Source organism: Sarcophilus harrisii, chromosome 1 (genome assembly GCF_902635505.1).
Source record: "Sarcophilus harrisii chromosome 1, mSarHar1.11, whole genome shotgun sequence".
Classification (NCBI taxonomy): domain Eukaryota; kingdom Metazoa; phylum Chordata; class Mammalia; order Dasyuromorphia; family Dasyuridae; genus Sarcophilus; species Sarcophilus harrisii.
Genome location: NC_045426.1, coordinates 2423427 through 2449314, shown reverse-complemented (window position 1 = coordinate 2449314; position 25888 = coordinate 2423427). Strand labels below are relative to the sequence as shown.

At 59.8% G+C, this 25888-nt stretch overlaps 1 protein-coding gene across 1 annotated transcript; it reads left to right on the top strand.

Moving 5' to 3' along the window:
• The first annotated feature begins 451 nt into the window (after positions 1-451).
• DCLK3 (doublecortin like kinase 3) lies at positions 452-25534 on the top strand. Its single transcript, XM_031956959.1, has 5 exons — positions 452-767; positions 15994-17723; positions 24060-24237; positions 24575-24742; positions 25096-25534. The coding sequence occupies exons 1-5, from the start codon at positions 692-694 to the stop codon at positions 25314-25316; spliced, it is 2373 nt and encodes a 790-aa protein (XP_031812819.1). The 5' UTR covers positions 452-691; the 3' UTR covers positions 25317-25534.
• Positions 25535-25888: the final 354 nt, after the last annotated feature.

Here is a 25888-nt window from a genome sequence, read left to right as displayed (position 1 = left end):
TCCTCCCCGGCCCCTTCCGCCTGCCGAGAAGGCGGCCACTCTTCCGAGGGGGCCCGGACCTCTCCGTGTCCGGCTCGTCGGGAGGGGGCGTGGGGGGTCCCGAGGGGCGGCGTTGGGAGGGGGGCTTGGAGGGGCTGGGGGTCGCCCAGGTTTCAGGGTCGTCGAAGGGCGGGCGGCGGAGCGTGGGAGGGTTGGGGGCGGGCCGTGGGCGGACCTCCGGCCCCCCTCCGAGGAAGCGCCACGGCGGGCGGGCGCGGGGAGGAGCGAGGAGGGAGGAGAGAGGAGAGAGGCGGGAGCAGGGAGAGGCGGGAGAGGGGAGGGAGGAGGGAGCCTTGGCGGTTGCCGCCGGTGCCGTTGCTAAGTGCCCCTCCCGCGGCCCGAGGGCTGTGCTCCCGGCGGGCGGAGCCGCCAGAGGAGGAGGAGGAGGAGGAGGAGGAGGAGGAGGAGGAAGGCGAGCAGGGAGGAGGACGAAGACGACGACGAGGAGAACGAAGGGCTTCGGCTGCCGGGAGGCAAGGAGGCTCAGCGCATCCTCCTCCGCCTGGGCCCCGGGGAGGCCGGCTCCCCGCCCCCGCGCGCACGTAGGCGACCGACGGGCTTCCTCCCTCCCGGCTGGCCCCCCCCCCGCGGCCCCTGCCTCGCAGCAGCCTTCCGGCCCGAGCGGCCGCCTTTGGCCAGGAAGGGTCGCGCCATGCCCGCGGCGCCGCCGCCGCCCCCGCTGCCCGCCCCGGCGCACCCTCCGGGCGGCGCCCCCCGGCCCGGCCCCGGTAAGTTCTCCGGTACCTAGAGGGCGGGCGGGCGGGCGGGCGCGGAGGCTGCTCTGCCCAGCTCCGCGCAGTCCATCCCCCTGTGGGAGCCGTGCGCTGGGCAGTGGGAGCCTGGGCTGCGCTCCGGGGCCGGGGCTGGGCGGAGGTGGGGGGCGGGGGGGGGGAGGCTCCAAACCTTCGGCTCCGTCGGGGACGCCCCAGCCAGGAAGCCTGGGATGATGGCTTTGCGTGCCAGACATCCATGGCCGCCCCCCGTCCCAGAAGCCCGCTGCCTCGGCCCTTCTTTCGGCCTCTCCCGGGGGCCACGGACGCCGCCTCTGGGATCCCGGCAGCTCAGCGGGGCGGGCAGCCCGCTCCTGACGCGCTGTGTGGGGCCCGGACCGCGGGCGCTGTCCACGGTGCTGGCCGGGCCAGTCGGAGGCACGTGGGCGGGGACGCCCCAAAGGAGGCACAGAGATCCGCTCTTGTCTCTGAGCAGTGACCGGCCGGTGCCGGGAGTCTAAGGGATGGGGAGGGGGGTGTCTGGGGCCTGAGCTGCATGAAGTGTCCCAGGGGCCTCTGCAGGCCTGGGACCGCCCAGCCTGACTGACCTGGTCTCGGCGCCTGGGACCTAGACAAGGACCACAGTGAAGAAGAAATCGGCATGGTCAGAGAGTAGGATTTCAGCTCCTTCCCAGGAGGGGTGTGTGTGTGTGTGTGTGTGTGTGTGTGTGTGTGTGCACGTGCACACTCGCGTCTTGCACTTCTCAGCATTTTAAGGGACTTTAATGTTCCCCATGAAATGCCTGGTGGAGAAAGACCGAAGGAATCTATAGGAAGAAAATGATGGAGGCCCAGAGGCACCAACTCACTTTATTTAGAATTGAAAAGCCTGACCTAGAATGCTGTTGAGCAGCAAGATGAAAGGGGTCTGGGTCAGGGCCCCCCGAGTGTGAGCTGTAGAGTGGGAGGCAGCGGGACGAAGGGGAAAAGGAGAGAGGGAGGGAAAGGAGAGGGAGAGAGAGAGGGAGGGAAAGGAGAGGGAGAGAAAGGAGAGAGGGAGGGAAAGGAGAGGGAGAGAAAGGAGAGAGGGAGGGAAAGGAGAGGGAGAGAAAGGAGAGAGGGAGGGAAAGGAGAGGGAGAGAAAGGAGAGGGAGGCCCTTTGCTTCTGAAGTTTTTTCCTGGTGATTTGGGAAATTGTCCCCCCCACTCCCAAGCAGGAATGGAACATGGTCCCATCTCCTTCTGAACTGGGAAGAGCGGGGGTTTCAGAATCCAAAAACACCTTGTGCTTTGTGGTTCCCTTTCTTTTTTTTTTTAAATTTTTGTGTGGTGTCCCCTCTAGCTTACCACTTTCTGAAAGGGCCCCCGAGAGCCACGAACAGGAGATGGAGGGGCCTGGGAAGCTCTGCCAGACTGCCTTGATCTTCCTTGCCCCAGCTACAATTGCAGGGAGGGGAGTCTTTGAAAGGAGTTTGGGCTATGGTAACGTGTCACCAAACCGTCAGAGATGTCTGATGGTAAAATGAAGTGTGCTATATTAGTCCTATGACTGGAGCGAAAGGTCACAGGACCATAAGGCCCCAGGGATAGAAGTAGGAGGTCATCTAGGCCAATGCTCCCATTTCACAGATGAAAGAAGCTGAGGTAAGTGACTTGTCCAAAGATAACCAAGAGATAGCTGGGTGTGATCTGAAAGGCACATGACCTTGGTGTCTGCTGAATCTTGGTACCTGCGAACCAGTGGCTGGCCTTCCCAGCTTTCCTTAAGAGGTACCTAGAATGTGAGCTTTTTGAGAGCAGCAACTCTGTGGCTTTGGCTTTGAACCCCTGGTTGTGCTCAGCCCAGTAATTCCTGGTCACATGCCTCTCTACCCCATCCCATCTCATCCCATCCAATCTGATTCCTTTCCTGGAAATACCTGGAGATCCAAGGGACGGTCCCCGGCACTTAGGGGCCCCTGGTGACAGGGTGACATGAACATTATTCGAGATGTGAAAGCAGGCGTGTGATCCAGTTGGGGACCATGAGGACATGAACTCAAGTGTAGTTAAGAAGGAGGCTCTTGGTGGCCCTTGACCAGAGAGGCATGGTGCCCCAGCTTCTACTTCTCTGAGTTCAGCCGAATCTCTGGTTTCAGTGTGTGGAAGGCCATATGCTGAACGGGGGGAGGAGAGCTGACTGGGCTCGAGGCGGCACCGGGTAGCTTGTCTGGCTCCTAGTGGAGGAGCTTGAGGGATGGGAAAAGCCATCCAGGAGCCCATCACCGGCACACATTCTGGGAGACGTGGCCCCAGAGGGCCTATCTTTCTGGGCCTGGACTTGCCCCCTGGGGTGACTCAGGCCCCGTCTGCTTGTCTCCGGGCCACTGACAGTGGGAGCCAGTCTGAAGCTGGTCATCCATACACAGGCTGGGCTTGAACTGTCTGTGCAAACTTGGAGAGAGGTGAATGGCTCATAGCTTTGAAGGTTTATAGACAGGAAGGACTTCAGAGGCCATTGAATCTCCTCCTCTATTTTACAAATGGGGAAACTGAGGCCTGTGGGGCAGCCAAGGTCTTACAGCTGCCCATTGGGTTCTGCCCACGTCTGTTTGAGACAAATAGCCCAGCAGGCTGTCTTAGTGTCATGGGCTCTGCTCTTCTCTCCTCCTCAGTCTGTCTCCTGTTTTTGACCTATTGTCGTGACTTCTGGGAGTAACGCCTCCCTCGGGTGCCCAGCAGGCTTTTTCCTTTCGAATTCCAAGGAGGCAGGGGTTGGGGAGTTCCTGCTCCTCCAGCCGCCCTTCCCGCTCACCTTGGTCTCTGCCGTGTTCTTCGCCTTCGATTGGGGAGAGCAGGAATGGGCCTCTTCCCCACAGGCTTCTGACTTTGCTCGAAGTGCAGCTGCACCTGGGGAGCAAACGGCCCATGGGCAGGGCCGGCCAGCTCTGACTGATCACCCAGCAGGGAAATGGAAACGTGGCCCAAAGCCCTGGACCGGAGGAGCGAGGGAGAGCAGCCCTGGCCCTCGCAGCCCGCTGCTTTCTGCAGAAGAGCATGGGCCAGCCTCAGGGAGGGGTTTTGGAATGTTATTTTACGTTCCTGCCTGCTGGAAGTGACTTACAGGCAGAACGTGGCCTTGCCTTTGGTGTGACTGGCAGTGGGAACGATGGCGGGTGTCGCCTCGCAGAAACTGGGTGACGCCGGAAGTCGGGTATCAGAGAAAGGCCAGAGGAACTGGGTGTTTCTGGCCAGAAGTGTCCCCCTTTCCCCATAGTGGGAGCAAGATGAGCTTTATGCTGTTCGCTCATCGCAGCTCCCGCCTTCAGAGAAGGGTCAGTCAGCTCCCTCCCGACTTACAGTCATTCTAATATGCCCATTGTACCTATGTGTAAGCGTACCCCCCCCCCAGCACCTTAAGTTCAGTTAATGAGGCTCTAATTTTATGAGGGGTGTTGTTATTATTAAGCCAGCACAGTTAACTTCTCCTGGTCACTTTAGCCCAGTTTCCAGCCTAGACTATCAGAAATCTGTGGCCAACTTAGTTTCTCCTTCTGAAAGCTCACTGGTCAGTGAGCCTCATTATCTTCCCTTACCCACCATGCTGGGGAAGGGCGACTCTCCCATACGGCTCCCCGGCTGCGCCAGCTTCTGAAGAATAACCTTCCCGTTCTGTGGAAACGGATCCTTGTTACTCTCTCCCACACGCGCGGCCAAACTGCCGGGATTCTGAGCCGGAGGCACCACCCAAAGGGCCTTCTGCACCCTCCCTCGTGGACGTCCAGCTCAGGCCCCTTTGGGAGCAGGATTGGTTCGAGCTTAGTCAGATTCAAAACAGCTACAAAGGACAGGCCAGGCAAATTGGAGGAGGAGGAAAAGCAACAGGAAACAGTAGGAAAAGTCTTGGTTTTGGAGCTGGGGACCTGGATTCAGATTTCCACATCTTCCCCTTGGCTTTGTGACCACGAGCAAGACACTTGCTATCTCTGAGCACCTAATATTCCCTCCTCTGTTTAATGAGAGGGTTGGATTAGTTGATTTATCAGGTCCCGTTGAGCTCTAAATCTCCAATCCCATTATCAGAGATCAAGTGGATGTTAAAGGCAAAAGGGGAAGAAAGTATCTTGAAAATATACCCACTAGGGGCAGCCAGGTGGTGCAGTGGATAGAGCACCAGCCTTGAAGTCAGGAGGACTTGGATTCAAATGTGCCTCAGATACTTAACGCTTCCTAGCTGTGTGACCCTGGGCAAGTCACTTAACCTTAATTGTCTCAGAAAAAAAGAAAGAAAATACAGCCAGTGCCCCTTGGATGCAGCTTTGGAGCTGGAAGGGACATTAGGGACCCTCCTGAGAGGGGCAGGGATTGCCTGGACACAATTTGCCTTTCTCTATGTCTATGGGGAGAGAACATTTTCTAGCCCTCTACCTGGGTGGGGTTTGTCTATGGGGAGTTAAGGAGGCTGTTAAGAAACTTTGCCAAGAACTCCACAGTTCTACACCAGAAGCTGAAGACTCCGTGGTCCCAGGTGCTGTTTTGTCACTGCTGCCAATGGGAGGCAGGGGCTTTGGAGGAGAGGAAGGATTTGGGAGGAAGTGAACAGGTGGCAAAGAAGGGGGTGTCTTAGAACAGGATTGACATTTTGTTCCTCCAATTTTTAAGAACATTGTCCTTTAGTTTTGAGTTCCACATTTTCTCCCCCTTTCTTTTTCCCTCCCCCCTCCTGAGAGAGTAAAAAATCAGATCGAGGTTATACCTACGCAATCGTGTAAAACACTTTCGCATTAGCCACTTTGTACAAGGGATGAATAAAAGAGAAAGAAAGAAAGTGAAGATTAGCCTGTTTCTGTCTCTGGCGATCAGCAGTAGTTCCTTCTCTGGCAGCAGATGTGGGTTTCATCATGCGCCCTTTGGGATGCCTTGGGTCGCTGTGTGGCTGAGCGCGGTTATGTTGTGCTGCTGCTGCTACTGCTGCTGCTGCTGCTGCTGCTGCGCTCACTGTTCTGGCTCCTTTTCCTTCCTCTGCATCAGTGCGTGTAAACCTTTCCAGGTGTTTCGGAAGCCGTCCCGCTTGCCGTTTCCTGTAGCCCCCGTGTTCGATTGTCACCCCAGGCCACAGCTTGCTCAGCCGCTCCCTGGTCAATGGTCAGGATTGAAACGTCTGAAATGGAAAGTACACGAAGACTGAGCTTTGGGTCAAGTGGGCCTTGTACCCAGTGAGGACCAACCCGATCGCGCTTGACCTCAGAATTACAGATCCGACTAAAGGGGCTTTAAAGTGAAAAGGGAGGGGGAGGGGAAAGCCACCCAGACCATCTGTTCTGCCCTGGCTTCAGATGTCTATACCCGAGTGGTGGAGGTCCGGGTGATGGGCGACGTCAGGGAAGCGAGACTGATCTGGCGGCCACTGCTCTGGCTCCGGATCGGGAATGAGCCCCAAGGCTGGGAGATTGCTGGGCAGAGCATTCTGAAAGGAGCAGGATACGTTAAAAGGGTCATGGAGGAGCACAGAGAGCAAGGAATGTTGGGAAATCCAGGAACTGGACAGGGAGAGAAGGGTGGAGATGGGCTTGAGTATAAACAATGATGTCTCCCCGAGCCTGCCCGGCCTAAAGGGGTCCCACACGATGGTGTCTCCCCGAGCTCTGCTCCCCTTTGCCCCTCCCGAGCTCGATGTGGGGCCGAAACTGGGCTTGGGGATGTTGCTGCTCATGATGATAAAAGAGACGGAGGCCAGAGACGGGAAGTGCTTGCGGAAGAGCCGGCAGCAGAGGGGCAGCCTTGGGAAGGGAAAGTCTGCAGAGACAGCGAGAGGAGCTGCAGGGGGTGCAGCGCTCAGAAAGGGGGGGGGCGGTTTTCTGGGTGAAGTGGGAGGGGCGGACATCTGGAGAGAGAGAGCGGGGCAGCTGTTGCGGAGAACGCGGGGGAGAAACATGCAGGGTGACGGCGGGGGCCCAGCTGTGAGGAGATGCTGGCGTGGGGTGGGCCCTGGCGCGCAGTGGGTGGACATCCAGGGCATTTAAGGACGCGGGAGAGGTGGCCCAAGGAGAGAGAGTACTTGGTTCAGCTGGTCACCAGTGGGTCTGTGAAGGGGGCAGTTGAGGGAATGATGGGTTACTGAGGGAAGGATCTGAGGGCCGGCGAGTCTGGAGGCCGGGAGGGACGGGTCGGAGGGACGGACCGGAGGGCTGGTCCAAGGGAAGTATTTCAGTCTGGGAACTGGGGTTGGGGTGATGGGGACCGCAAGAGTCTATCCGGGTGGGCAGGACTCGGGGGGAGTGAAGGCGGAGCAGGGCAGGAGAGTTCAGGAGGCTGATGACCTGGGGGGTGCTTGGGGCGACAGTAACCTGCATTTTGGCACCCCAGGAAGCAAGCCCTGATTGCAGGGGAAGACCATGAGCCAAATGCCGAGCTCCTTGAGAAGGAGGGAGGCTGCCCTGGAGGCAGACTGTGAAAGGAAGCTCTGGCTGAGGGCATGAAGAGGCTGGAAGGGAGCCTGCTGAGAAATGGACATGGGGGACTATGGGATGGCGAAGGACTCGAAGGGGCCAAGGAGTTCCAACTTCTCGGAGGAGGAAAGGGAGGCCCGGGGCTGGCTGAGTATCCTGCCCAAGGTCCCTCCGAGAGTAAGGGGAGATCTGTGCCCAGTTCCCCTGCCTGAGGACCCGGTGCTTCTGCAGGGAGCGAGGCCTGGGCCTCCTGCTCTGGAGTGACTCCATCAGTGGGGCTCTGAAGACAGCAGGACTGACTCAGCTGAGTCTTTAGCTCAGCCAGGGGTCTGAAAGGGCCTGTGCAGAGACAGGAAACGGGCCAGGATTGTAGTGGGAGGAGCTGGGCCGCTGAGGACCCTGGGCAAGTCCCTCCCTCCTCTCAGACTCGCCAGTGGGTTACTCAGTAGGATGAGGTCTGCCCTGAGGGTTCTGCAGGCCAGGGGGACGTCCGGGATTCATCAGCCACACGGGGGCTCCCAGGGAGGAAAGGGAGACGCACTTAACAGGGTGGCATGGGTGGATTTTGGGACTCGTGTCGTCTCCTAATGGACAGCCACACGTAGATCTTGCTCTGGGCCTGTTCTGCTCGTGCTTTCTGCTGATGTCTGTCAAAGGTTAGAGGCGTTTCCCTCCAGGCTGGCCAAGCTCCGGCCTCCAGAACGGAAGCTGGGCAGACCTGCCAGGCCGGGGAAAGCGCGGCAGTCGGAGCTTGGCAGAGGGTCAGCACGGGTGGGGGGGTGGGGAGGGGGAAAGGCGGGGGCCCTCCGGGAGCTTGGGCTCCAACCCTGGCCCTGCTTCTGGCTCTGCAGCCTCCTGGAGCTGTCCAAGGTAGAAGGCCGGGCCCTGGCTCAGCGTCCCCTAGCTGGAGCTTCCTTGGATGTTCTCTCAGCTTCCCTAGTGCTCTGTGACCCGTCTCCACCCCAGAGCCTGGACAAACAAGGCTGGCCCAGTGGTTGGCGCGTGTGGGGGGTCCCGAGCAGCCGGGGCAGGAGGCGGACGCCCGGGGGTCCAGTGGGACCATCCTGCCCTTCCCGGACTGCCTCCCGCCCCCTCCTCTAAGCTAGTCAGTGGCAGTGCTGTCCAGCCGTGCTCCCCATCTGAACCGGAGACCCGGCCTGGGATTGGGGAGGCACCGGGCCTCGGGGACGGGCAGGATGGGCAGCCGCCTTCCTCAGAGCCAGCGGGGACAGCACGGTCGTCCTGGGCCCGAGCCGCCGGTGACTCCCCGGCAAGAGTTCGGTCAGCTCGGGCTTGGGGACCTTTGGCGATAGAGCAGGTGGACACCCCAGTGGGGGCAGCTCGGCTTGTGGGAACCGTGTGCTTACATTGGATCCAGTGGCGCCTCTGCCTCCCCACTCCCTGACCCTGGCTTTGCCCTCTGAGACCGAGTGGAACCCATGGATCCCTCCTCCACCCAATGGCCCTTCCAGTGCTTGCAGGCCCTAGGTCCTTGCTGGGCTTTTTCTTCCCCAGATGAAACGTGCCCACTTTGTCCAGCTACGCCCCCCCCCCATTTGGGGCAGGAAGGTTCTCTGGAGACCCTGGGGCCTACTTCCTCAGGCTGTGGGTGAGCCGACCGGGCTCGGGTGGTCAGTGAAGCGTGTAGTTGTGAGGCGGTAAGGAAGGGCCAGAGCTGGGACCGGAACCCAGGGCCTGTGACACGGTATTCCCTTCTGCCTGGGCAGCGCGGTTCTCGCTCCCAGGTTCTCCTCTCCAGTCCGCTCTCCATTAGGTTTCCTCTGGAAACATTCAACTCGGCAGCGTGCTTGCTGAAACGTGGCCTCTGGAAGAGAAATTCTGGTGCAGCAGCGGAGCTCGGGGGCCATTGTGGAGCTCCGGGGTCATAGCAGAATTGGGGGATCGTAGCGGAGCTGGGGGGCTGTAGCGGAGCTGGGGAGCCATCGCCAAGCTCAGGGGCCATTGCAGAGCTGGGGGACCATCCCTGGCTCTGGGGGGTGGGGACGTGGGGAGTGCTGGGAGGAAATCTGCCAACTCCTACATGCCCAGTAGAGCGGGACAGGACATTGCTGAGGAGGGAAAGGGAGGAGGGAGAGGGAGGAGGGAGGGGAAGGAGGAGGGAGAGGGAGGAGGGAGAGGGAGGAGAGAGGGGAAGGAGGAAGGAGGAAAGAGAGGGAGGAGAGAGGGGAAGGAGGAAGGAGGAAAGAGAGGGAGGAGGAAGAGGGAGTCCATCAAGGTCCCACAGAAGTCAGTTTGGGAGTGACATGGGAGGAAAACGGGTGGCAAAGAGCACGAATGGCCAGAGCTGGTGAATTTGCATCCCTAAAGCCGCCGGGAAGTGGACAGGGGAGACCAAAGCTGCTGTAGCCCATGCAGGCCTGCCCCCTCCACCCGGGGAGAGCCCCACCAGCTCCCGAGTAAGTGGGAAGAAAGCCGCGGGCGGGCTTGGGAAGCAGCTGCTTTTGCTCACACAGCGTCATTTAGAGCTTTCACCTGGGAAAAAAGGAGCAGGGAGGCCAGCGATTTGCAAAGACCTCCCCCCCCCTTTGGACACTCCTCCTTTACCCCAAACACCAAGTCTGAAGCGGACGCCCGGGGGGGCTCGCTGGGCCCCTCCTAATTAGGCTGAAAAAACAGGAGATGCAGGAGGAAGAAATGGCCTTGGGGGGGGGGGGAAGGCGGTAAAGACAGGAAAGTGAAAGTTGGGGGGGGGCTGAGAATAGTGCGAGTATTGTGGGAGCCAACAAGGAAGAGGCGGGGAGTGGGGGGGGGAGGGGTCCCTATACCCCCTGTCTGGGTTGTTCTTCCTGTGGAAAAGGCACAGAAGTCCCGGGGACACAGGCCGGGAGAAGCCCCAGCCCTCGCCTCCGGGCCGCTCCACAGCTGGAAGCGATAGGTTTGGAAATAGACAAAGCTGGGCTCGTTTGAGGGGAGAAAGAGCCGGGTTCCTGAGGTTCCCGTAGGGGCTCCTCCTGGAGGAAGCGGCTGGAGCCCGGAAGGAAGCAAAGGGGCCGATGGAGGGCCGTGAGGAGGGCGCCGTGCGGGGGGACATGCAAGGCAAGGGGCCGGGGGAGATGGAGGCCGGTTAGTGGGCACTGGCTGGGTGGTAGGACGGGCAGGTCTAGAAGAGTCCGGGGCTGGGGGGGGGGTGCTGCAAACGGGAACACGAGTTTTAGCCTAGGAGCACTGGGGAGTCATGGGAGATCTTGGAGAAGGGAAGTGACAGGTCAGACGTACTCTGGGATGATGAATTTGGCATTTTGGGTGAGAAGCTGTTGAAGATGCCCTGGAAAAACAAGCGGGCGCCCAACAGGAAGGGGGAAAGAGAAACTGAGCAGATGGGAGGCATGTGTGACTCGTGCAGAGGAAGGGAGGGAGAATCGGGGGAGAAAAGGCAAGAGGAGGAGGTGGGAGCCGTGAGAGAAGGCCCGGACGCGGAGAGAGCAGTTTAAATATGCGCTGTGTGAAATTCAGCGGTTAATAAGGGAGGAAGGGCAGAGATCCGCAGGGAGGCCCCGGCGGCTGAAGAAGAAATCACATTTTAAAGGCACCCACCCACCCCGGGGCCCCAAGCTGCAGCAGAGCCGAAGAGCCAGGAAGCCAGCGAGGCTTTGAAATCCACTCATCAGCCAAAGAAGAGGGAAAACACTCACTGTTGGGCTCCTCTAAGCCTTGAGGGGGGGTGCTCTGTGAGCGACTGAGGGATCATGGGAATATCCTGACATGAGGATGTGAAGCTCAAAGGTAAGAGAGACCCGAAGTCACAGGATGAACCATTGGGAAAAGGACCTCAGTGACAATCACAACAGCTTGTGTTTATTTAGAACTCATGGTATTTCACAACACAACCAAGCGCTCCCTCGATCCTCCCAACAGTCTGTGAGGCGGATGTTGTTGTACCTATTTCCCGAGTAAGAAAAATGATCATGCTTGGGAGCTTGCGTGCTGCCTTGTACACAGTAGGCATTTAATAAATGCATGTCGGATTGAACTGGGAAATGGTTTTGGCCAATGACTGTTTCCCATGAAACAGAGAAGTAGACAACCCTCCCACATGCCCCTTTCTTGGTCTGAACCATGGAGAGTGTGATGTTGGCCAAAGGAGAATCGGTACCTGGGGAAGTGAATCCAGCAGGGGAAAGGACGTGACCGCTTCTTCCTGCGCTTGCTTCCCCTCCTTTGGCGGGTCCGAATCCACGAGGCATCCGGCTGATCCCAAGCTCGGATCCAAGTGCTTACCTGGTGCTCCTGAGACCCTGAGCTCAGAGAGGCTCTTGCAGTGACCGGCCCATCTTACAGAAGGTGAAACAGAGGCCCAGAGACGTGGAGACTCTGCCGGGGCAGAGCCCTATGGGAAATCAGGGTCCCTCGTGCCCAGTTGAGCTCTCTTTCCACAGGCCCCCTCCGGGAACTTCTCTGTGGCATTGTTCCCACCCAGAAAATCAGGAGACTTTGTGACCTCATCCAGGGACTGGTCCCCCCTCCCCTCCCTTCCTCCTTGCAAACTCTTGATTAGCAAATGTCCATGAAGATAAAACAAATGGAGCCTTGTCAGAGTTCATGGGAAATACTGGATAGGGGCAATAAGCAACCGTTCTCCAGGGATGGCTCCCGGTGGGGCTCCCTCCCGCTCATAGCTTCCCAAGGGCCGACTCCTGCAGGGGTTCCCTTCCACCGGTGGCCAGAGCCCCACCAGTGGCCTTGTTCCTCCCCCGTCTCTGAAACAGCCAGAGGCAGAACTCGGCCCGGCAGGGGAGTTGCTTCAGAGGCTGGGGCCAAAGTCCGGGGGCTAGGCAAGGTAGGGGAGGTCTCCCCTCCACCCCTCTCCTGTACCCCTCTCTTTTCTTCAGAACCCAGACCTTATGCATAAATTTGCTCAGCAAGCTTGTGGTTCTCTGTTCTCAACAACTGGCTGGGTCCTGGCACAGTTCACAGGCTAATAGAGGCCTCCCTGCACATGGTGAGCCCTCCCAGGGGTCTTAGAGTTTAATTTGGAGAGCTCCGGAACTTATTCCCAAATGTCCCTCTTAGGGAACGAGCAAGGGAGGATGGGCCCTTAATGTCCCTCTTAGGGGTTGGGCAGGGGGAGGTGGGCCCATAATGTCCCTCTTAGGGGTCGGGCAGGGGGAGGTGGGCCCTTAATGTCCCTCTTAGGGGTCGGGCAGGGGGAGGTGGGCCCACCATCTTAAAGCTCCGATTGGGAAATACAGGGACGGTCCCTGGTTTGTGTACTGCCCAAGGTCACGGGAGCAGCCATACAGAGATGAGCCTTCCAGATCCCAGAGTGACTGGGGTTGAATGGACTGGAACCAGGAGAGATCAGTCTGAATTGTGCCTCTGATTCTTATGGCCAGTGTGGCCACTCCACCGCTCTGAGGCTCAGTCTGCTCCTCTGTGTGCTGGGGATAATGAGAGTGCCAGCCTCAGTTTCCTCTTCTGTCAAAAGGGAATAATAATCCCAGGGTGATTGTTGTGAGAATCGAACGTCATATTTGTGGAGGGCTTGGCAAACTTTAAAACTCTATAGAGACAGTTCTCTTTTTCTGCTTTGATTTAATTTAAATTAAGTCCCAAGCTCTTGACATGACGGTGGAGTCCTGTGAACATAACGAGGCGGGTTGTAGTAACACTCGGGTTCAACTTTGGTTACGTTTTTTAAAATTCCATTTTTTCCCAAAGAATACGAATCTATTTTCTTTTCCTCCCACCTTCTCTGCCCCGAGGGAAAAAATAGTGAACAGTTTTTCAGAGCGAGTAAGTGCAGTCAAGTGGGGTGAATTTCCACGTTGACCACATCCTAATAACCTGAACCCACATCCTGAACCCAGCATTCACTGGAAACCTCGAAAAACGCTTTGTCTAAGGGATTTTTAGTCTTTCTCCGAGAATAGCAAACGTGCCCCGTCTCTTTCTAGCAAATTAACAGCTGAACAGCGTCACGCCCCCTCCCCAGCGCTGGGCCCGGTTCTGTCGTCACTGGCTGGCGTGAACCCCCAAAGTATGACGCAGGGCCACGGTCACTTGTTGCTTCTGCTCTTCAGGCGCGTCCGTTCCCTGAGCCACGCTGCCAGCTGGCAGGAAGGGGGGAGAGCGCTGACCGAAATGGCAAAGAATTGGCACGTTTGGGGGGTGCCGGATGCCCGTGAGTCACTGGTACCTGGCAGGCTTGCCTTCCGTTTCCAGGCACCGAGCCCGCGGCGGCGAGCTCTGGCATCACTGCCTGAGTGGGCGTCAGCGTCTACACGGACACGGTTTCTAAACAGCTTCTACCCTACCTTGACTAGGTGGGGCTGTTCCTGAGGCGGCCCGGGGACCAGCAGGCTTTGGGGTCCAGCCCCGGCTCTCCATTTTCTAGATGGATGGCTGAACAAGTCCTGCCTTTCGCCTGGAGAAACTTACACGAATGATGCTGAGTGAAACAAGCAGGATCAGGAGATCATTGTATACTTCAACAACAATACTATATGACCAGTTCTGATGGACCTGGCCATCCTCAGCAATGAGATCAACCAAATCATTTCTAATGGAGCAGTAATGAACTGAACCAGCTACGCCCAGAGAAAGAACTCTGGGAGATGACTAAAAACCATTACATTGAATTCCCAATCCCTATATTTATGCCCACCTGCATTTTTTATTTCCTTCACAAGCTAATTGTACAATATTTCAGAGTCTGATTCTTTTTGTACAGCAAAATAATGTTTTGGTCATGTATACTTATTGTGTATCTAAGTTATATTTTAATATATTTAACATCTACTGGTCATCCTGCCATCTGGGGGAGGGGGTGGGGGTTAAGAGGTGAAAAATTGGAACAAGAGGTTTGGCAATTGTTAATGCTGTAAAGTTACCCATACATATAACCTGTAAATAAAAGGCTATTAAATTAAAAAAAAATAAAAACAAAACAAAACAAACAAACAAACAAACAAAAAAACAAGTCCTGCCTTTCTCCCTCGGGGCCTCTGGTTGGCTGGATGAGTAGTGAGTTCTCCTGGCCAAGCACTGCCCAACCACACGGGGTCCGGCTCGCTGCCCGCCTGAGTGAAGGCGCTGTGGGGCTGGCCCCCTCCCCCCAGAGCCCCTGGTTTCGATGCTGTGGCTGCTTCCCCTTCCATCCCACTGAAGCCTGTGGACGCCGGGCTTTGGGCGCCCTTCCTCCCCTCTGCACTAGTCTGGAGGCCGGGCGGGAGGGGGTGAGCACATTGGGGGACATGTCTCTGGCTCCTGCGGCTGCCACTCCCCCCCAGTCTCCCTCCCCAAGGTCAGAGGTCCCAACTGAAAGCTGGTATATGAAGCGAGCTGGATACGGGACGAATAGGCAAAAAGCAATAGAGGAAAGGCACCGGAGCTAGGGGGGCTCAGGGAAGGCTTCCTGTAGCGGGGACCCAGACAAAATCATTATTGTGATCATAACGATCATTAGTAATTTTAATCAAGAATCATCAATTACTAACAATCAATAATTATCAATGAAAATATTACTGTTAACAATCATTAATGAAAATAGTATCAATACATTAATGATTTATTAATAATCATAATTAATAATTTATTAGTATCTAGTAATAGAGAAACCCAGAGCAGCATTTAAATGGGCTGGAGCCTTTGTGTCTTAGTTTCACAAATTGTAGAATGGGTATCATAGCAATAACACCTACCTGCCAGGGTTGTTGGGGAGATAAAATGAGAGAACTTCTCATAAGGGGCTTAAAGTGCCCCTTAACGTTTGCTGCGGCCGCTCCTGAGCCACCACTCTAGTTCCTAGCTGCCACGATGTTGGTCCCTGTGCTTTTCTGCCCGGGTCTCTCCTCTGGGCCCTTTTGTGAGTCTTCCCCAAACTTGGGTGAGTCTCTCGATTCAAAACCCAGGAGGCAAATGGGGTCTTTTTCAGTCTGCTAACCATCCAGCATCCCTGTCGGCTGGCTAGCCAGCCCAGCATCCCTCCTTACCTGGGAACGTTCCCAAAGTCTCTGCGATCGTGTGCGTTGGCGGCCATGGCGTCCCCGTGGTGATCGTGTGCGTTGGCGGCCATGGCGTCCCTGTGGTGCGCTGAATTTCTCCTACTTGTGGATTATACCCGTCCGCTCTTTTCCACTCTCCGTGTCGCAGGGCGTCTGTTTTATTTCCAGCCTTTCTGTCATAGGTTTCCCCCCTCCCAAACCCCTATGTTTTTGTAACCGATCCCTGGAAGTCCCTTAAGGACATTTGAGCTGAGAGCGCACACAAGATTGTGTCTGCAGGGGGCTTTGCGGGGCCAAAGCGATACATCGACGCTGGTGACGATGATGGCGACCGTGGTGGTGACCTGGTGCTCCAGCTCCAGGAACCCTTGAAGCCGAGCTCAGGGGTCTCCTTGGGACCCTACCCTGACTTCCAGGGGAAGCCAAGAGGTGTCAGTCGGTGCTTCTCCCTCAGTCAGTGCTGACTGTGACAGGCTCAGGTGTATCCCACGGGTCCAGAGTTGGCCCGGGTCTCGCCATGGGTGGGTGTTGTCTCCAGGCCTGTGGACCAGACTCCCTCAGACGGTGATGTTCTCGTGGGGATGGGTCTTAGGCAGAGGGAGCCAGGGCAGACACCCCGTGGGTGGCCGGGAGGACCCACATCGGGGAGAGGCTAAGGAGGCTGAGTTGGCTCTGGAGCTCCAAGGCCAGGGGAACCTGGGAGTTTGCTCCAAAGACCGACCTTCCCCTGCCCAGCTGCCCCTAAAGCCTTAGCAGAGGGGATAGAAGCACCCCGGGTTCCCCCTTGCCACCCAAAACAAGGCTAGTTTTTGGAATGAGCCTTGAATGACAACCTCCTCTTCCTTGTTTCAGGACACCGAGGAGGCCTTGACCATTCTTTCAAGTATCTGAGCTCCAGAATAACGGAGAGGCGGCTCCAGAGCTCCTGCGGGCCCGTGGGTCGAGGCGGCCACTGTGGAAAGGCGGCGGGGCCGGCCCAGAGGGCCGTGTGCCCCGTGTTCAGCCCCCACGGGGGCTTCCACCAGGGTCCGCCCGAGAACGGGGCCTCGAAGCCCAGGGTGGTGACGGTGGTGAAGGCCGGGGGCCAGCCCCTCAGGAAGATCACCCTGCTGCTCAACAGGAGGTCGGTGCAGACGTTCGAGCAGCTGCTGGCCGACATCTCGGAGGCCCTGGGCTTCCCGCGCTGGAAGAACGACCGGGTCCGGAAGCTGTACAGCCTCAAGGGCAAGGAGGTCAAGAGCGTGTCCGACTTCTTCCGCGAGGGAGACGCCTTTATCGCCATGGGGAGGGAGCCGCTGACGCTCAAGAGCATCCAGACGGCCATGGAGGAGCTGGCGGCGGCCAAGCCCCGCGCGCCGGCGCTGCCCCAGCACGGCTGGCCGCCCGCGCCGCCCAAGGGCGGGCTCTGCGGCAAGGCCCTGAAGGCCGAGCGGCCCCCCGGGGAGGGGGAGGGCGCCGAGGCCCAGGGGAAGGCCGCGGGCCCCGAGGAGCGGCCGCGGCCCCAGCACAAGCGGCCGCCCGAGCAGCACGCGAAGCCGAGGCCGGCCCAGGACGGGGGCGTCTCCGGCGGCGGCGAGAAGCACCGGGACAGCCCGCTGGAGAAGAGCTCCGGGGAGATCGTCCGGTGCGAGAAGTGCAGGCAGGAGAGGGCCCTCCGCGGGGGCCGCCCGCGGCCGCCCGAGCTCTCCCTGGGCAGCAGCGAGCTGGACCTGGCCCGGGCGCCCAGGCGCGACCCCGGGAGGCTGGTGAGGATGCGCAGCTGCAGGGGGCCCCTGCGCGGGCCCGCCCCGGCCGGGGAGGAGGTGCGGTGGAAGGGCGAGGGCTGGCGCGGCCGGCCCCGCACGCCCAGCCCGGAGAGGCCCGGGAAGGCCTCGGAGAAGCGCGAGCGCAGGGACGCGGACGGCCACGAGCATCCCGAGCCGCCGGCGGCCAGGGGCAGACGCGACGGCGGGGAAGCTCCGGGCCTCCCGGAGGGGGCGCTCAGGGAGCCCAGGAGGGGCCCCAGGAGCGTCCCCAGGGCCGGGCAGAGCGGCTGGCTGCTGCGCGAGCGGGCGCAGGGGCCCCCGAGGAGCCCCGAGGAGGCGGCCCGGGAAGCCCGGGATCCCAGGGGCTGCCCCGCCGACGAGCCCAAGGCCCGCGCCGCCGGCAAGAAGCCCCGGCTGGCCGAGGCCGGCAAGGCCGACGTGGCCGCGCACTACGAGGTGGGCAAGGTCATCGGCGACGGCAACTTCGCGGTGGTGAAGGAGTGCCGGCACCTGGGCAGCCGGCGCGCCTACGCCATGAAGATCGTGGACAAGGGCAAGCTGCGGGGCAAGGAGGACGTGGTGGACAGCGAGATCGCCATCATCCGCAGCCTCTCGCACCCCAACATCGTCCGGCTGCACGAGGTCTACGAGACGGCCGCCGAGATCTACCTGATCCTGGAGTACGTCCGCGACGGGGACCTCTTCGACGCCATCGTGGAGAATGTGAAGTTCAGCGAGCGGGAGGCGGCCGGCATGATCACCGACCTGTGCCGGGCCCTGGTGCACATGCACGAGCACCGCATCGTGCACCGGGACCTCAAGCCCGAGAACCTCCTGGTGAGTCTGGAGCCGGCGGGGGGCCGCAGGAGAGGCCGCAGGGGGGGCCGCAGGGGAGGCCGCAGGGGGGGCCGGAGGGAGGCCGCAGGGGAGGCTGTGTGGGAGGCAGCGGCGGAGGCCGGAGGGGGGCCAGCTCTCTTGGCCGGGGCTTGGGGAAAGGCCTTGCTTGTGTGCTCTCAATTTTCCTGGGGGGGGGGGAAGGGGTCACTGCCAATCACCTCCCCGTGGAGCCCTCCCTTGTCATAACGGGGTGGCCCACATGCTTACACCCTTTTGTCATTGAGACCCCTGCGGGGCCCGGATTTATTTTGTTTGAAATCATTCACTACCTGGGAGGAAGCTGGTCCTGATGCGCGCTGGTCCCACTGAAAGCCCCTGAAAACCTCACGTCCGAAAGCCTGGGGGGAGCCCAGGGCGCAGCTTCCCCGGCGGGCCTGGGGAGAGCCGGGCCGTCCGGCCCTGTCACTGCCCCCCTTCCCTCCCCCGCTGAGGCGCTTTATGTTGCGCGCCCCTTTACAGCCAGAGACTCTCCTTGGCCCCAGCGGCCGGACTTTGGGCTTCCGCGGCCAGATCTCGAGCCCGATGGAGCGGGGCCATCCCAGGGCCCGCCCGAGACCTCTGGGCTCTAGCTTTTAGACAGGGAAGCCGGCCCAGCGGCGGGAGCGGCTGCCTTCCGGGGATAAGCCTCCCCGGGCCCCGAGGGCTCTTGGGATTCAGCCTCCTCCTACAGGCAGCTCGGGCTGGTGCTCCTTCCCGGCTGCGCCCAGTTGGCGGAGACACGGCCGCCCATTCAGCTTGGGGGGAGGCGGGGAGGGGCGTCAGCGGGGGCTGCCGGGAGCGGGGTACCCACCGATGCGGGCAAAGGCGCTGCTGACCCCGCTCTGGCTCGTGCCCGTGACCAAGGAGTAACAATAGCGCTTGGGGACGGCTCCGTCCCGACCTGGGCCACGGGCCCAGAGCTTCCCCCTGCTCCCCACTAGCCAGAGCCCCCACGGGGCCAGTTCTGGGACGGGGGACACTGCGGGCAACGGGGGGGGGGGAACAGGAGGCGGCCCTTAGCCCGAGCCGGCACAGAGTAGGTGCTTAACAGCTGCTTGGTGGCCGAGGGACTGGCTTAGCCCGGGGCTCCCCTTTCTCTGCATCGGGAGCTGGGGGCGAAGGGCGGGGGTGCTTGCGTTTTGAGAAAGGGTCGGAAGCGGGGCTCGGGGGCTGCTTAAGCTGTTTGTTTGCATCAGTCACTGGGTTTGCAGGTAGGAAGGAATCTCCCAAGTAGCCTCCGGGACAGCCCTGGGGGAGGGAGGCTTTCCTGAGCCTGAGCCTCTTTGGGCACGTGCCCCCTCCCCCCCCCCCAGGCCTGCAGAAGCAGAGCAGGCTCATCCCTGCGGCTCGGTCTTTCCCAGGCTGACAGAGCTTGTCCCGTGGGAGCCAAGAAGACCCCTGAGATCCAGGATGCAGGCGGGGCAGCCTTCTATCTAGGGAAAGTCTCACAAACAGAGAGGGAGAGTCTGGGGGGGGGTGTCAGACAATGGTGTGGGCCTGGGGTGCTGTAGGAGAGAGAGGGCGCTAGGAGCACAGCAGACAGATCAGGGCTGAAGGGGCTGCTGGGAATGTCCTGGGCAAGTCTCCCAGTCTGGGCTGAGCTGGGCTGCTCTAGCCTGTTCTGGGCTGAGCTGGGCTGTTCTAGGCTGTGCTGGGCTGTTGTGGGCTACTCTGGGCTGTGCTGGGCTGTGCTGGGCTGCTCTGGGCTGTGCTGGGCTGTTCTAGGCTGTGCTGGGCTGTTCTAGGCTGCTCTGGGCTGTGCTGGGCTGTTGTGGGCTACTCTGGGCTGTTCTGGGCTGTTCTGGGCTGCACTGGGCTGCTCTGGGCTGTGCTGGGCTGTGCTGGGCTGCACTGGGCTGCTCTGGGCTGTGCTGGGCTGTTCTGGGCCGACCCTGGGCCTGCCTCCTGGGCTGGGTGCTGGGGCCGGCCTGGGTGGGCCACTCCTGGGCTGTTCCTTGTTTGGGCCACCTGGGCTGCTCTGGGCTGTGCTGGGCTGTGGCCGCTGGGCTGCTCTGGGCTGTGCTGGGCTGTCTCGGGCCGCTGGGCTGTTGTGGGCCACCTGGGCTGTGTGGCCGGCTGGGCTGCTCTGGGCCGTGCTGGGCTGTTTAGGGCTGGCTGCCTTCTAGGCCGTCTGGGCTGTGCTGGGCTGTGCTGGGCTACTCTGGGCTGTGCTGGCCGGCTGGGCTGCCCCTGTGCTTTTCTTAGGGCCGGCTCTGTTCCCAGGGCTGTCGGGCCGGCTGGGCTGCGGGGCCGCTCTGGGCTGTTCTGGGCTGTTCTGGGCTGCACTGGGCTGCTCTGGGCTGTGCTGGGCTGTGCTGGGCTGCACTGGGCTGCTCTGGGCTGTGCTGGGCTGTTCTAGGCTGTGCTGGGCTGTTCTAGGCTGCTCTGGGCTGTGCTGGGTTGGCCATGTCAGGGCTGGTTGAGATGGGAGTGCAGGCACCTGCTGCCACCTTGTGACCAGAAACCAGAGTTGCAACGTCTAAGTTGCTGGGGCCCACTCTGCGCCTGGGGCTCTCCAAGGGAACGCCCTTCAGGGTTCCCTCCCTGGGGTCCTGTTGGAATAATCCACCCCCTCACAATTGAGTCCCCTTCCATCGGTGGGAAAGGCATCCCCCGGGCAGGCAGAGAGAACCGTGCCCAGGGGCCCTGCGGCCATTCGGCTGAGGGGCTTGGACCCCCTGCTCTTCTTCCAGTCAGAAGTGTTGACCGGACGTGTTGTGAGTCCCAGAGGCCTCTGAGGGGGCCGGAAATCAAGATTGGGGCATCCTGGGGCACACGGCTAAAGACTCCTTGTCCCATGGCTGGAAACCAAGGGCTGTGAGTGTGAGTGTATGTCTGTGTGTGTGAGAGATAGAGTGTGTGTGTGAGAATGTGAGTGTGTGTGTGAGAATGTGAGTGTGTGAGTATGTATGTGTGAGTGTGGGTATGAGAATGTGAGTGTGTGAGTGTGAGAATGTGAGAGTGTGTGTGAGTGTGAGTATGTGTGAGTGTGTGAGTATGAGTGTGTGTGTTTATGAGTGTGTGAGTGAGTGTGAGTATGAGTGTGTGTATGAATGTGTGAGTGTGAGTATGTGTGTATAAGTGTATGTGAGTGTGTGTGTGAGAATGTGAGTGTGTGTGTGTGAGTGTGGGTGTGTGAGAGTATGTGAGTGTGAGTGTGTGAGTATGAGTGTGTGTGAGTGAGTGTGTGTATGAGTATGTGAGTGTGTGAGTATGAGTGTGTGAGAGTGTGAGTGAGAATGTGTGTGAGTATGTGTGTGTGAATGTGTATGTGTGTGTAAGTGTATGTGAGTGTGTGTGGGTGTGAGAATGTGAGTGTGAGAATGTGTGTGAGTGTGTGAGTGTGTGTGTGTGTAAGTGTATGTGCGTGTGTGTGTGTGTGTGTGTGTGTGTGTGTAGCACGGGTGGGGGGATGGCCAAAGCTGCCTCTGACGTTGGAGGGGCTGTTGGGCGGAAGCCTCCCTGTCCGCCCTCGCCGGCCGCCCTTTGCTGGCAGTGCTTTCAGGAAGGATTCTCCGCTCTGGTGGGGCCCAGACACCAGTGGAACCAGAGACTTGGCAGAGCCTAGAGTAAGCTGTGGGGCAGGGACGTAGACGCGGGCACTGGGAGGCCCGGCGGCCCCTCCTGGTTTCCCCTCCTGCTCTGACTCGCTGCAGGATTTGGTTGTTGAGTCATGTCTGACTCTCTACGACCCCTCTGGGGTGCTCTTAGCGGAGCTGACTGGCCATTGCCTTCTCCAGTTCATTTTACAGATGAGGAAACTGAGGCAAACAGAGTGGAGAGGCTTTCCCCCGCAGCTACTTGTGTCTGGGATTGCATTTGAGGTCGGGGGTTCCTGGCTCCAGGCCCAGGCTCTGGGCAACCCGGGCCCGCCAGGGATTCCTGGAGAGAATTGGTTTTGCTTTTGGGAAATTTTGCCCTGTTCCCGCAATTTCCCTGGGGCGGTTTTTCCGCATTTGGGCTGGTTTTTGTTAAGGTTTGGAAGGTTTCCTTTCTGACAGGTGTGGACCCTTTTTCCCGAGCCTTCCAAGGAAGCCCGTGGGAGGGAGGGGAGACGCCTGCCGGGAGGGCGGGAGCGAGGGGACGGGATGGTTGTTTCCCGCCTGGCCCCGGACGGATCCTGGAGAAGGGAGCGGGTGGAGACCCGGTTGTTCCGGCCTTAGTTTGTGCTTGCTTTCCCCCCGGTGGGTTTGCAAGCTGGGGTTTTGGTTTGCCGGCTTGCCGGGCGTTTTGCAGGGTGGGTGGAAAGGGGGGACCGAGTGGGGAGAAAATTGGGGGTTTTTGTTCGGTTTCAGGTTCCAGGAAAGAGACAGATCCACCACCCTGAAGCTGGCCGACTTTGGTTTCGTTGGGCATTGGTCGTTTGGGTTCTGTGTGTGGGATTTACCTTAGTGGTTTCCGGAGATTCCTTCTCCTAAAGGTAAAAGGAGCCAGGGAGGGGGTTTTGGGTTGGCCGCTTTTTTGGTTTTTTCTTTGGCGTTACTTTAGGGAGTCGTTTTCAGGGGATTCCTGGCTGCCCTTTGCTGGTGGTTGTTGTTGCCTTTGGTTGGAGAGTTTTGGTGGAGGGAGGGAGCCTGCTGGGGGGTGGATGGGGGGGAGGGGTTTGGTGGACAGGAAGGACGGGGATGAAGTGCGCTGTGGATGATGCTCAGGGAGCCGGAGCCTGCTCCCCTCTGTTAGTTCAGGGATTAGGGAGTGCTGATGTTTCCCTTTGTGGAGGCTGGCACAGAGGGAGGCTGGCACGGAGGGAGGCTGGCATGGAGGGAGGCTGGCACGGAGGGAGGCTGGCACGGAGGGAGGCTGGCATGGAGGGAGGATGGCACGGAGGGAGGCTGGCACAGAGGGAGGCTGGCATGGAGGGAGGCTGGCACGGAGGGAGGCTGGCCCAGAGGGAGGCTGGCACGGAGGGAGGCTGGCACAGAGGGAGGCTGGCATGGAGGGCGGCTGGCATGGAGGGAGGCTGGCATGGAGGGAGGCTGTCACGGAGGGAGGCTGGCACAGAGGCCAAATGGGCTCGGTTGTGCTTAGGGGCACAGAAGGCCAGGCCTGCTGAGTACAGCAGAGAGCTTTGAGGAACAAGAAATGAGCTGCCTAATTTACACAGAGACCTGAAGACCGCGCAGGAGTTTTGGACTCGGGGCTGTGGCCGGGGGGAATCGGGGCAGGGGCTGGGCCCGAGCACTGGGGGGGGGAATCGTGGCTCTGGGAAGGCTGGCCGGGAGGGGCGCACCGGGGGCGAGGGAGATTGTGCACAAACCCAGCAAGGTGGGAGGGCCGGTTCCCCCAGCGGGGGTGGCAAGTCGTGGATGGGGGGGCAGGAGGTGGGGTTTACAGAGGCTTGTTGGATTGACCGGAAGCCTCTGCAGACAGATGGAGGAACCGGAAGAGAGCCGGGCCAGCGGTTGTGCCGGGTGCCCAGACTGGGAAGTGGCCCAGGGGAAGGGCTTGGAGGTTCCCGAGCTTGGGACGGGGAGATTGGCCCGGTCCCTGTCTCGAATCTGGGCTCGAACAAAGAGCCCTTCTTACCTCATAGGAGAAGGAGGGGGTTGTGGTCCCAGGAGTCCCCGGGCCTCCGCTCTGTAACCAGTCACATGGCCCTCGATCCCAGCACATCATGTCTCTGCTCTTTCTAATCTATTCCTCGAAATGCCTAAAAGGGGAACTGCCCTTTGGCCGGGTCCTCGGCAGTGACGGAGGCGAGGCACGGACCCACTCATGGACAGGTAGCAGGCCCTGCTAATAGGTGTCTTCCTCCGAGATCTGCCTCAGTTTTTGCTCCATTCTCCGGCCACGGTCCGTACCCGGTATACATCTGCCTACTTCTGTGGGTGTCCGAGCTGTTCCTCCGGCCAGAGACAGAGCCCCCCCATTCCCCGCTATCTTCATTTGTACCCCCAGTGTCTCGCGGAGCTCCTGGCACGTTTGTTGTCGGTCCCTCTCCGGCCGTGTCCCGTTCTCCCTGAACCCCTTTGGAAACCAGATGGTGGAGGCGTTTGCCATCCCCTCCCCCGATTGCAGTTATAGTTGAGGACACTGAGGAGAACAGGCTTAGGTGACTTGCCCAGGGTCACCGAGGGCCTGACTGCGTCTGGCTGCAGGCCTGGCACTGCCTGTTGTGCTGCTGGCATAGGCTCTGCTCTGAGTAAAGAACTAGGGGCTCCTTCTTCCACTTCTGAGTTCAGGCTTTCCTCCCTCCCCCCCATTCCCTCTGGGCTCCCGGAGAGAGCGGGACCCAGCAATGTGATGCTCCAGCTCCGGGATCCACCCCAGCTCCAGGGTCTGCCGCTCTGGCTCCAGGGGCAGGAGCCGCCCCTCGCGGCCTCGGGGAAGCCCTGCTGGCTGGAGGAGGTCAAAGAGGCCGTAGAAGTGGTTCAGGAGGCGGGGGTGGTCGGGGAGGCAGGAACCAGAAATGCTGCCAATCGGCCTGGGACCCGGCGTTCCCGAGCCTCGCTCTCCTCCTGCAGGGCCAGACAGGGTGAAGGCAGACAGGGCACATGGCTCTTGGCCCCTCAGGGCTGCCCTTGAGCCCCTCCCGTGGGAGAAGCGTCCAGAGGGCAGGAGGCTGAGGAATGAATGGAGAAGTCGGTGGGGGCAGCTGGCAGGGGCCGCACTGGAGAAACGCGGGGGTGAAGACGGGGGTGGGGGCAGCCCCAGCGGGGGAGGGCAAGCTTTCCAGCTTCTTCTCCGGCTGCTCCGCCCGGACCTAAAGGGGAGCCCCGAGTGCTCGGGCCCCCGCGGCTCCTCGTTCTCCCGGCCGCCATGGCTGGCCTTGGGGTGGAGCCCCCTCAGCCTCTTGGCCCTTTCTTCCCCAGGGTACGGGCTGGAGGTGGACATGTGGGCAGCCGGCGTGATCCTCTACATCCTGCTGTGTGGCTTCCCTCCCTTCCGCAGCCAAGACAGAGACCAGGAGGAGCTCTTCGCTATCATTCAGCGCGGACACTTTGACTTCCTCAGCCCGTACTGGGACAACATCTCAGAGGGTACGTGGGAGACCCCCTGTCCTGGAGGCTGGGAGAAGGGCAGGGGACGGAGTGGGGCCTTCTCTCCCCTGGTCCCCTGGAAGCTGGGGGAAATCCCTGAGCCCCCAGAGCCAAGCCCCTGGCGCCCCCCGGCCACTGTGGCAGAGCCCCCGGCGCCCCCTGGCCCCCGCGGCCGAGCCCCCAGTGACTCCCTGGCCCCTGCGGCCGAGCCCCCGATGCCATGAGGCTTCTTTGGACCCAAAGCTGGCTCAGTGGCATTTCAGTTGCCTTTGGCCTGTCCCCGGGGTCGAAATTGCTTCTCCCAATGAAAAAGTCCCCCTTTCGGCCTTGTTTTTGCTGTGACTCTCCAATAGGTGCCAAGGACCTGGTTCGCCAGCTGCTGGTGGTGGACCCCAAGAAGCGCTACACGGCCCACCAAGTTCTCGAGCACCCGTGGATCAAGGCCGGCGGGAGGGCGAGCCCTGTCAGCCCACAGAGCGAAACCACAGCTGCCAGCGAGCTCCCCGCCCGGAGCCAGGGCAAGGGCCTCCCGGAAAGGGGCCCGGGGAGGGAGGGGCCTGCTCTGTGTCTATGAGCAGCCTCCAGGCCGGGCTCCTAGGGAAGCACCTGAGGCAGAGATGGATGGGAGTCGGGGCGTGGGGTGGAGTGGGGAGAGAGACCACCAACCAAAATACCATGACAGAAAAAGGAAGGGGGAAGAAAGAGGGAGAGAAAGGAGAGCCAGAGATAGAGAGAGAGAGAGACAGATAGAGACAGAGAGACAGAGATAAAGAGAGAAGATAGATAGATACAGAGACAGAGAAGCAGAAAGAGAGAAAGAGGGGAGAGACAGAAAGACACAGAGAGACAGAGAAAGAGAGAGAGGAAGAGAAACAGAGAGAAGAGACAGAGACAGAGGAAGAGACAAAGAGACAGAGACAGAAAGAGAGACAGAGACAGACACAGAAAGACACAGAGAGACAGAGACAGAGAGAGAAAGAGAGAGAGACACACAGAGAGAGGAAGAGGGACAGAGAGAAGAGACAGAGACACAGAGAGAGAAAGATAGAGACATAGAGAGAGATAGAGACAGAGAGAGAGAGAGACAGAGACAGAGAGACAGATAGATAGAGAGACAGAAACAGAGATAAAGAGAGAAGATAGATA

Coding starts and splice junctions, on each gene's coding strand:
- DCLK3 (XM_031956959.1), top strand. CDS start 692: ATGCCCGCGGCGCCGCCGCCGCCCCCGCTGCCCGCCCCGGCGCACCCT. Junction 768..15,993: donor CGCCCCCCGGCCCGGCCCCG/GTAAGTTCTCCG, acceptor TCCTTGTTTCAG/GACACCGAGGAGGCCTTGAC. Junction 24,743..25,095: donor CTGGGACAACATCTCAGAGG/GTACGTGGGAGA, acceptor ACTCTCCAATAG/GTGCCAAGGACCTGGTTCGC.